Genomic DNA, 11,221 nt, shown 5'->3' with positions numbered 1-11,221 from the left:
CTTGACATCTCTAGCCATTAGGAAAATATAAGTCAAAACAAAAGGAGATACCACAATGCCCATTAGAATGGTTACTATTAAAAACAAAAACAGAAAGAACAAGTGCTGGCAAGGATGTGGAGAAATTGGAACTCTTGTGTGTAACTATGAGAATCTAAAATGTGCAGCTGCTGTGAAAAACAGTATGTTGGTTCCTCAAAAACTTAAATACAGAATTACCATATGATCCTGCAATTCCACTGCTAGGTACATACTCAGAAGAAGTCAAAAAAAGGACTCAATATGATACTTGTACATAAATGTTCACTGCAGCATTATTCACAATTGGCAAAAGGTGCAAACAATCCAAATGTACATCAATATGGATAAACAAAATGTGATATATATATATATATATTTATATATATGATATTAATCAGCCATTAAAAAGAATGCTATTCTGATATATGTTATAGCATAGATGAACCCTGAAAAGTGAAATAACGGGGGAAGGTCAATGGGGGCGGGGGGAAAAGGAAGACATATGTACTACTATTTGTAATACTTTAAACAATAAAATAAAATTTTTAAAAAGTGAAATAAGCAAGACACAAAGGAACAAGTATATATGGTTCCACTTATATGAGATACCAAGAAAGGGCAAATCCATAAAGATGAAAGTAGAATAGAGGCTGTGAAGAGAGGAAAATGGTAGATATTTGGGAGATATTGTTTCATGGGTAGAGAGTTCCTATTTGGGATGACGAAAAAGTTCTAGAAATGGTTAGTGGTGGTGGTTGTACAACAATGTGAATCTACTTAATGCCACTGAAATATACACTTAAAAATGTTTAAGACGATAAATTTTATGTTATGTACATATTACCACAATTTAAAAAACAAAACACTAGAACCAGAGATTACCATAACTGCTTTTCATTTTGCACAATTCACTAAATAGAGGCTTTATGCAATAAGAAACTTTCTAATACTGGAAGAAACATATGTAAACTACTAGAGGCCTGGTGCACAAAATTCGTGCACGGGGAGGGGGGGTTGTCCCTCAGCCCAGCCTGCACCCTCTCCAATCTGGAACCCCTTGAGGGATGTCCGACTGCCCATTTAGGCCCAAACCCACAGGGATTGGGCCTAAACGGGCAGTCGGACATCCCTCTCACAATCCAGGACTGCTGGCTCCCAACCGCTTAACTGCCTGCCAGCCTGATCACCCCCTAACCACTCCCCTGCCGGCCTGGTTGCCCCCAACTGCCCTCCCCTGCCGGCCTGGTTGCCCCCAACTGCCCTCCTCTGCCAGCCTGGTCCCCCCCAACTGCCCTCCCCTGCAGGCCTGGTCACACCCAACTGCCCTCCCCTGCAGACCTGGTCACCCCTAACTGCCCTCCCCTGCTGGCCTGATCGCCCACAACTGCCCTCCTTTGCAGGCCTGATCACCCACAACTGCCCTCCCTTGCAGGCCTGGTCACCCCTAACTGCCCTCCCCTGCCAATCTGGTTGCCCCTAACTGCCCTCCCCTGCAGGCCTGGTCACCCTTAACTGCCCTCCCATGCTGGCCTGATCGCCCACAACTGCCCTTCCCTGCAGGCCATCTTGTGGTGGCCATCTTGTGTCCACATGGGGGCAGCTATCTTTGACCACATGGGGGCGGCCATCTTGTGTGTTGGAGTGATGGTCAATTTGCATATGACTCTTTTATTAGATTACTAGAGGCCCGATGCACAAAGATTTGTGCAAGAATGGGCCTTCCTTCCCCTCCAGACCAGAGCTGCCTTTGCTCTGTCCCAGAGACGCCTTTCCACCTTCCCATGCTGCCCAGAGGCCCGGAGCGGCTGGGGGCGATATGGAACACCTGCGTCATCGCCATGATGACGACGCAGGCATCCCGCCCCGCCCCCAGCCGCTCGGCGCCTGCATATGCAAATTAATCCACCATCTTTGTTGGGTTAATGTGCATACTCACTCCTGATTGAGTATGCACATTAACCCAATGTGCTGTTGGGAGTCTCGAAGGTACGGTCCATTTGCATCTTTCTCTTTTATTAGTCTACATTAGATAGGATACTTAAAAGACAACTTAACTGCTTAAATTTAGTCCTAGAGAACTATAAATTTAATGCTGAATTAGTGTATCTATTGATTTCTATACTTATTTCCATTAATAAAGACTAATTTCAATTAATCTGAATCTGTGCCAAGGAGAGCAATATTTCTACCGATGGTTTATTATTATCCTATGTACTCATACAAAATAAGAATGTATTAAACACATGCTAACATCCAATAAGGCTAATATTTTTAAGAGAAAAAATACAGATCAGATATCTTCATTTACCTGCTATTTTGCCTAAAAAGATAGTCAAGCACCATAAAAAGTCCTTTGAGCATTATTTGAGTTGAAGCACTAATAACAGGTACTTCTCTTGTCTCCTCTTTACCATGAACCAGTAACATTTTTTCTTCTTTTTGAAGGACAGCAGAAAAATGTCCCTATAAGAAATTACAGTATTAAGTATACAGTGGGGGAGGGTTAAGGAGTAAAACAAACTTTGCAAAGCTATAATGAAACCCAAATGAAATATACATTGAAATTGTAGGCAAACTTTACTAATACACAAGTGCTAACAACATGCCTTAGATTCCCACATTATCTTCTAAGACCTTTAATAATATTATATATTTAGGAGGTTCATTACATCTTCAGGTAATCAGGGTATTATTTAGTACCCTTCAAAAGTAATGACCTACATAAAAATGTACTTACCAAATGGTTTCTCCATGGAGCTTAAAAGAGTTGATATGTCACCTAAATGCCTGAATTATTTCCAGTGTATTCTGATGCTCAGAATAATATGACTATATTACAAGAAAAATTAAACAAATGAACCAAAGCTAATTCTAAAATTCAAATGGCAGAGTAAGGCTAAGAATAGCCAAGATCATTCCAAAGGAAAAGAACAAAGTGAGGAGATATGCCTTACCAGATATATCAGCATTTTTCTAACAGTAATACACATATAACAGTTTAGATAAACAGAATCATAGAGTTCAAAATTAAATTCACACATGGATGAAAAATTAGATATGTTACAGAAATGGCATTACAAATAGAGGTAAAAGGTGGACTATTTAGTAAATGATAATGAGAAAATTCACTATCCATATGGAAATCAAAATGGATTCCCTACCTCATGGGATACACAAAAACAAGTCACATACTCATAAAATTTTGCATACGACTTCATAATGTTCACAGTATCCCATAGCCCACTCATGATCTCCATCCACCTAGGTTTATAAACCACTATTCTGAGAAGAAAATATGAACTTCTTACCTATTTATTTCCCAAATTTTTAACTTTTACAATTAACAAAATAAATTTACAACCTAAAAATATTGACTTATTTTATCTTCGAATAAGCAATTCATTCCTTTAAGCCTCATTTCCTTCAAACAAAATACTACTACTTTTTCATCCATAATTTATGCCATCACACATAATACTTTCAAACTTACATAATAAAATTTTAAAACAAATTGCTATATTTTTTACCCTGGATAAAACTTATTCACTATTAATCATTTCTAATTCACCAAATGAATTTCCACAGGTGGAAAGAAACCTTACCTGCAAAATGGGAAAAGTAGCAGTGGTGATACCCATTTTGTGTAAATTTAAGAGCATTTCACTTCCACTCCATATTTTACAGGATGATTCATAATCCCGTTCCACAAGATGTTCAGAGTTTGCTTCTAACCAACTGGAATAAAATAAAATAGTCCCCATCAGCCAGTATCATCCTATGGGCACCATTTTCATAGAACAGAGAATTGAGATATGTTCATCTGGATTCCTTGAAGCTCTTAGGACACAAATATGGATTAATTAAGACATATTTGTGTCCTAAAAGCATATCTCATATTACAAAATAAACATTCACATAGCTAAAGAGCAAGCTTTCGATCAGAAAAAAACAAACAGGCTTTTATTCAGAAAAGAAAAACAGGCAGCATTTTGTGGATTCAACTGCTTTACTTGACTCTCTCCAAATGAGAGCCATGTCTTGGAAGCTCATCCCAAATGCACATTAAAGGAAATACAAAACTATCTAATAAAAAAAATTAAGGTACATATTAACACACAAAAGAAGAGAATTACTAGAGCCCTGCCTGGTTTGGCTCAGTGGATAGAGCATGGGCCTGCAGACTGAAAGGTCCCTGGTTCGATTCTCAGTCAAGGGCACATGCCTGGGTTGTGGGCTGGATCCCCAGTAGGGGGCGTGCAGGAGGCAGCCGATCAATGATTCTCTCTCATCATTGATGTTTCTTTCTCTCCCTTTCCCTTCCTCTCTGTAATCAATAAAAATATATTTTTAAAAAAGTGAATTACTAGAAAATATATAAATATATTCATTAACTTATATACACATGTGTACATCCAATAAGTGCTTAAATGCCAATTATTATGCCAGACAACTATACTAGGTAGTAAAAATACAGCAGTACATACTAGTAAAATAGGGAAGGCCCTTATTCTCATGGAAATTACATTCTACTAAAGGAAGAAAGAAATTTAGAAACAAATACATGAACAAGAAAATATCAGGTAGCAATAAGAAGTATAATGTAACTAAATTAGATTAATGTAATCTAATTGCTACTTTAATTTGAATATCAAGAAGGCTCTCCCTGAGGTAACATTTATTCTAACAATTGAAGGCAAATGTACTTAGTCATGGCAGCATTGAAAGCAAAATGTACCCAGTCCTGGGAGAATCAGAAGAAATCATGCAAAGATCCTGAGGTGTTCACAAATTATCCTCTTTTAAGGACCTGAAAGAAAGCCAATGTATTTGCAACACAATGGGCAAAAAGGAATAATGGTATGAATAATGTCAGAGTGATAAGCAAGAATCAGATCATGTTAAGCCAGGATAAGAAATTTGAATTCTATTCAAAATGCAATGGGAAGGTTTTAAATAAGAGAGAGAGAGAGAGAGAGAGAGAGAGAGAGAGAGAGAGAGAGAGAGAGAGAGAGAGAGAATCTATTTTAAGTGTTTAAAAGATGATTCCAGCTTCAAAGTCAGAATGGATTATAGGAGAAAGGCAAGAGTGAAAGCAGAAACGGGTTAGGAGGCTGTTACAGTATTGTAGTTGAATGGTAGACATGAGACTGAGGAATTCGGGATATATTGTGTAGATGGCATTTACAAGACTTATTGATAAATTGAATGACACGGTGGGGCAGTAATTGAGAATTATACTTAGATTTTCTATTTGAGAAACTGATTAGTACTGTTTGCTTAGATGAGAAAGACAGGGAGTTAGGTAGGGGAAGGGAATAAGTTTTGTTTTGGAAAGCTGAAATTTTATATACAAAGATATAAAGTATAGTTGGATTTATGAAAATAGCACTCCTGGGAGAGGTTGGGGCTAGACACAGGTTCAGGCCTCGGCAGTACTGCTATGGGACTGGGTTATATAATTTAGGAGAAGTGCAGAGCTAGAAAGGAAATGATGTCCTAGGATCAAGTCCTGAGGCACTTGAACATTTAGACATCAAACAAAACAAGAACTATCAAAAAAATTGAGAAGAATAGACTCATTATGCATAAACATGCACTAAATGATAAATTTGTATAGGAGGACAAGAACTAAGCATATGGGGGTGGGGAGAGAAGGAGGTTTTTACAATAGAAATTTGTGTATACCTTTTCTGTTCAAACATGTGACTGTATAACTTTCACATTTTTAAAAAGTATACTGTGTTAAGGGAACAGAAAAATGCTGAGATAAATGAAATAGGATCTAGAGTCAGAGAAGGTTTTTTCTAAGATCCTATATAATAAAAGCCTAATATGCTAAGTGTCCAGTCGTCTGTTCAACCAATCAAAGCATAATATGCTAATGATATGCTAAGGCTGCTCAACCACTTGCTATGACATGCACTGACCACCAAGGGGCAGACAGTCGACTGGTCGACCAGTCGCTATGACGTGCACTGACCACCAGGGGGCAGATGTTCCGACTGGTAGGTTAGCTTGCTGCTGGGATCCGGCTGATCAGGACTGAGTGAGACAGGCTAGACATGCCCTGGAGCCCTCCTGTGGTCCCTCCCCAGCTGGCCAACCTCCCGTGTCCCTCCCTGGTCCCAATCGTGCACAGGTGGGGTCCCTCGGCCTGGCCTGTGCCCTCTCGCAAGCCAGGCTGAGGGACCCCCCCCCAAGTGCACAAATTTCATGCACCAGGCCTCTAGTAAAGAGATAAAAAACCTAATGGCTAATGAAAGAGAAATTATGTAATATAAATCTTAATAAAATTACTACTAAATGTATTATTTTATAGTATTGAGATATTGGTTAATTCAAATTCATTAAACCAGAATTCTACTCAAATTGGAGGATAAAACAATGAATTAATGCCATATCCAGAATTTTAAAATGTTAATTAAAACCATTAATTTATGTTCAGCCCAATGTCCTATACACAGCATATGGGGCTGTTAAATTAAGAATAAGATTCACAATTATCAATATTAAAAAAAATCTATTCTGTCCATTATATTCTTTTGACTAAGACAAAACTTTGGACTAGGCCTATTTTTAAAAGTTTAACTGATAAGGAACAATCCATTTCCAAAGTAGCCTGGTCAACGTTTGCTAACTATAAAATACTCTGCAAAATAAAACATGTTTTGCCGAAACCGGTTTGGCTCAGTGGATAGAGCGTCGGCCTGTGGACTGAAGGGTCCCGGGTTCGATTCCGGTCAGGGGCACGTGCCTTGGTTGCGGGCACATCCCCGGTGGGAGGTGTGCAGGAGGCAGCTGATCGATGTTTCTCTCTCATCGATGTTTCTAACTCTCTATCCCTCTCCCTTCCTCTCTGTAAAATATCAATAAAATATATTTTTTTTAAAAAAAATAAATAAATAAAACATGTTTTTAATATAAAGGCAGCACAAATTACACTGATAGAGAAATGTTCTTACTTAATGAGGCTGCAGCACACAGCTTGTAGGGGTTCATGGTCTTTCTTCCTTATGTTATTGTTGACCATGCTATCTAGTTCATCTCGAGCAAACCGAAGCTGAACTTCCGTTATACTGTAACTTGCTGATTCCCGAGCACAGTCCTCAATGTTATGAGCTTCATCTAAAATGACAACCTGTTCTTTCAGATTGATATCCATCTATAAGACAAAAAAAATTGCCCGTAAAACTTTCAGCAAAATGCATTTAACAGCAGTAGGTAGATGTTTCATTTAAAAATTCACACTATAGGCCAATATTGCAAGTGCAACTGATTCTAGGCCTTAAAACTTCTAAAGCCCTAAAGCCAACCAAATATCAGCTCAACATTACAAAGTTTGCCATTTTTCACTCTCAAAATACTTTGCAAACCTATCACAACCAAAATAATGTGTTAAGTGAGCCTGGATTAAAGTACAGCTGGCTACACAAAGGAGCATAAAAATCCCTCTATGAAGGGATCTCCAACATAATTTAAAAAGCAGAGTAAAAAAAACCCTTTAAAACTAAAGTAACAAAAGATTCAAAAGACTCTCAAAACATTAATGTATATTTCATTTTAGTCTGTCCTGCAACACTTCATTGTAAGAACCGCTCTCCCCCAACTCCTATGTGATGTTGGTAGGACTGTTAATCTGTTAAACAAGGGACATCACCACTCTTACAACATGGGTTAGACTCAGAGACCAGGCTTGTCAATTAAATAAAGTATTACATCCCTACATGGTCACAGTGACTGGTTCAAGAATGGATATGAAATCCAAACCAGGCCAATCAGAGTAATTTGGGGTGACTAATATAAGATCATGTTCTTTTTTCCAGGTTAGCTAGCTACCTATGATTATCTTTGTTCCCACTGGAAAGAACTTGCCTGAACATAAAGCGATCACAATGAAGAGTTAGTCAAGTGGTTTTTCTTAAGCTCTACTGAACCTGAGTTTGTGTCACTTGCCATTGGAAAAGTCCTGACTAACACAAAGAAATGTCACAAAGCAACTGTCAATGAGTTACTCTAAAGAAATAATAATATACAGAGGGTTGAAGATGACTGAGAAAGAACTATGGAAGAGTAGGAAATACATGGGGTTTAAGGAGGAATAGGACTTGGATTTGGATAGGAAAGAGAGAGTAGGGCATTTCAACACAGGTGTCATCAAAAGCAGAAATACAGGCCTGGCCGAATGGCTCAGTGGTTAAAAATAAAAAAGCAGAGATACAGGAAAGAACAAGGAATCCTCAGGGGACTATAAGGTAATTTTTATTGCTTGATTGATTTTAGAGAGAGAAACATCGATTTGTTGTTTGACTTATTTATGCATTCCTTGGTTGATTCTTGTATGTGCCCTGGTTAGGGATCAAACCCACAACCTTGGTATATTGAGACGACGCTCTAAACCAACTGAGCTACCCAGCCAGGTAATTACCACTATGAGGTAATTTTTGAGGGGTTCCAGTTGGGGAGTTTGCATCAGAGAAGGCTGAAAGAGCAAATTCAGGTCAAACTATTGAGCAACTTGAAAGTAAGCTTAAGAAATATGGACTTTACCCCATGAGCAAAGAGCACTAAGAGATTTTTAAGCAGAGGAAAGATTAATAACAGTAATATTAGAAGACTGATCTGCAGAGTCGCTCAGAATAAAGAGACTTAACCAAGAGATAGGATAAGAGGTAGGATAGTAGGGGTAGTAAAAAATAATTCTATTCATTTCAAACTTAAGGAGATAGAAAGCAAGTGTTTTGCAGTCAGATCTAAAGAGAGAAATAACAATTGAATATATCAAGTTATTCATTTTTTTTGTCTTATACTGAAACAATTTGATGTCCCTAAGAAAAACCAGGCAAATAAACACAAATGATGTATATGAAGTTCACGTCTCAAAAGCTCACAAAGCATAATTTGCATAGTATGAATATCTTCCAACATAAATTCTTCAAAACAGATTCTTTAGATAAATGTTTTAAAATAATTCTTTCTGACTATTCATAAATGGAGAGAGTGATAGCTATAAATGGATCTTAACTGGGGGCAATTTTGCCACCCAGGGTATATTTGGCAAAGTCTGGAGACATTTTTTATTATTACCATGTGAGGGTGCTACTGGCATCTAGTGGATAAAAACAGAGAAGCTGTTCAACATCTTATAATGCACAAGACAGCCCAACACAACAAGAAATTATCCAGTCCAAAATGTCACCACTAACAAGGTGATGAAAACTCTGCTATAATCCTGCTTCAGTATTAGGTCCTTAAAAGTACTTATTACTTTGGAAATTAAAGTGACGAGATCTAAAATTCAATTTTTACTACACCTTACAATATTTTTTCAGTACTCTAATCTGTTTATACACTTACATACATTAACTATAAAAAAAAATAAAAGACATTAAAACATCTAAAAGCTTTCACATTCACCACTTATATCCCAATAAGTAAGGAAAAAGCTCTAATTTTTACGTATCTACTCACACTTTCCCTTATTTGTGCATCTAGAAGATAGTTGTAGGGACAAAATATTATGTCAGCGTCTTCTATTAGTTCTCGTGCTGTGTAATATGGACATGCCTTTAATTTTTTCCCCAAGCTGACAAGTTCTTCTATGTCCCAGGCCTTGCACATCCCTTGGAGAGTCTGGAATGTGTGTTGACCACAAATTTTATGAACACCATGATAAAAATAGCAGGATTTGCCCTAAAAACAAATATGCATAATTGAAATGTGAACCAATATTGGCCAGAGAAATAAAACAAGTTTATCTCAGAATTTTAATAACATCATTAAAGCCAAAAAGCAAAGATGAGACAAATTATACCATATCTACCATCCCAACTATTCAGAAAACTTGTATTTGTACAAAATGATTACTAAGGTAGATGCCTTCAGAGTCTATGATTAAAAACTGTTAAATCTCATCCTAACAAAAACAGATATTCTTCCATAACTAAAGTATTCTTTTAAAATTATTTCTGGGGCTAGTTAAGGTAATTTTTTCTTAACTGAAACAAAATTAACTTTTAACAGATAAATGCATTGCATTTCCAGTATAAGAGCACGTTCATAAAAGAAACAGTGAACAAAAACACATGGCCTTTGGATCAAGCCAAAAAATCAGAAAGTTTACACTTTAAGGGCACTTAGAATGACACTCCTGTACAGGCTGATAGCAAAACCAGAAAAGCTCCTCCATTTTAGTAGTGTAACACAACCCTGAGGGCAGTCTGTCAATTAAAGCGTTATCACACTTTACACTCTTTTTCTCTCAAACTGTCAGTTATCTATTTATCATTTCTCTTTGGTAATTCAGCCACAGTAAACATAGACACCTATGGTGACTTTGTAATTGGCCCTCATTACAATACCAAATTACCCTAAGGGCTTGGGAACAAGAAAAAGAATGTTCATGTATGCCTATGAGCTAAGCATTCTGAGGCAGAATTAGGTCAAGACAAACAACTACAAGCAGGTATATTCAATTATGTATATCGCTAATTTTTAAAGACGTGTTTACTTTAAAACAGAAACTAAATGCCGATGAAAAATTCTAAACATTCAAGTCTACTGGATTACTTTTTATTTTTACACTATTCAAACTTATGAAAGTAAAGATCAAAAAACATAACCAGCACTATAGTGTTCTAGAGGATTATAAAATAAGACTATCTGCTTTCAATGCACAATCTTAAACTTTATAATTGCTTTTAATAATGAGGTAACAAATAAATGAGTATGTTAAAATTTTCCCAATAACAAGTAAAAAAAAAAAAAAAAGGCAATGCCAAGTCTTCTTGCATAAAATATAATTATAGACAAAAGAGAAATTTCAAGAATTTGAGGAATCCAGTAGATTAATTACCCACTTATGGAAAGAAGTCTACTTAAAAGTGCACAAAATTTATGGGGTTTTTATCATGAAGAGCCTTTTCTCTATTTTATTATCTTTTTAGTATTTTCATCTCTCCTTGAAGAGAACTTTTTAAATATTGTGAAGATTTCACAGTTCCTCAATTAAGAAGAACTTATTGGAAATAAATATAAATAGTATTTCAACGATGGTTTTGATTCAATAATCTGTATTCTCTTCCTGGCTCTGAACAAGTTAAGTTCCTTAGTACTTATATTTCATATTCACATGTCTGAATGCCTCTTGAAGCATCTTTTTAATATCCCAAACAAAGCTTGAATAAATTTCCATCTAATAAAA

General features: G+C 36.7%; 1 protein-coding gene across 1 annotated transcript in view; it reads right to left on the bottom strand.

Annotated features, from left to right (window-relative positions):
* Window positions 1-11,221, bottom strand: part of BRIP1 (BRCA1 interacting DNA helicase 1) — a gene marked incomplete at its 3' end in the record, with an annotated part of 115,392 nt that overhangs the window by 55,709 nt on the left and 48,462 nt on the right. The window contains exons 8-11 of the mRNA XM_080680033.1: window positions 9,490-9,711; window positions 6,984-7,183; window positions 3,624-3,756; window positions 2,330-2,484 (exon numbers count right to left, since the gene is read on the bottom strand). Coding sequence (XP_080536159.1) covers window positions 2,330-2,484; window positions 3,624-3,756; window positions 6,984-7,183; window positions 9,490-9,711 — 710 coding nt within the window. The remainder of the gene's footprint in view (window positions 1-2,329; window positions 2,485-3,623; window positions 3,757-6,983; window positions 7,184-9,489; window positions 9,712-11,221) is intronic.

The sequence above is a fragment of the Plecotus auritus genome (assembly GCF_963455305.1).
Source record: "Plecotus auritus genome assembly, chromosome: 7".
NCBI lineage: Eukaryota > Metazoa > Chordata > Mammalia > Chiroptera > Vespertilionidae > Plecotus > Plecotus auritus.
Note: the sequence above shows the minus strand (reverse complement) of the source record. Positions and strands in the feature narration are given on the sequence as shown.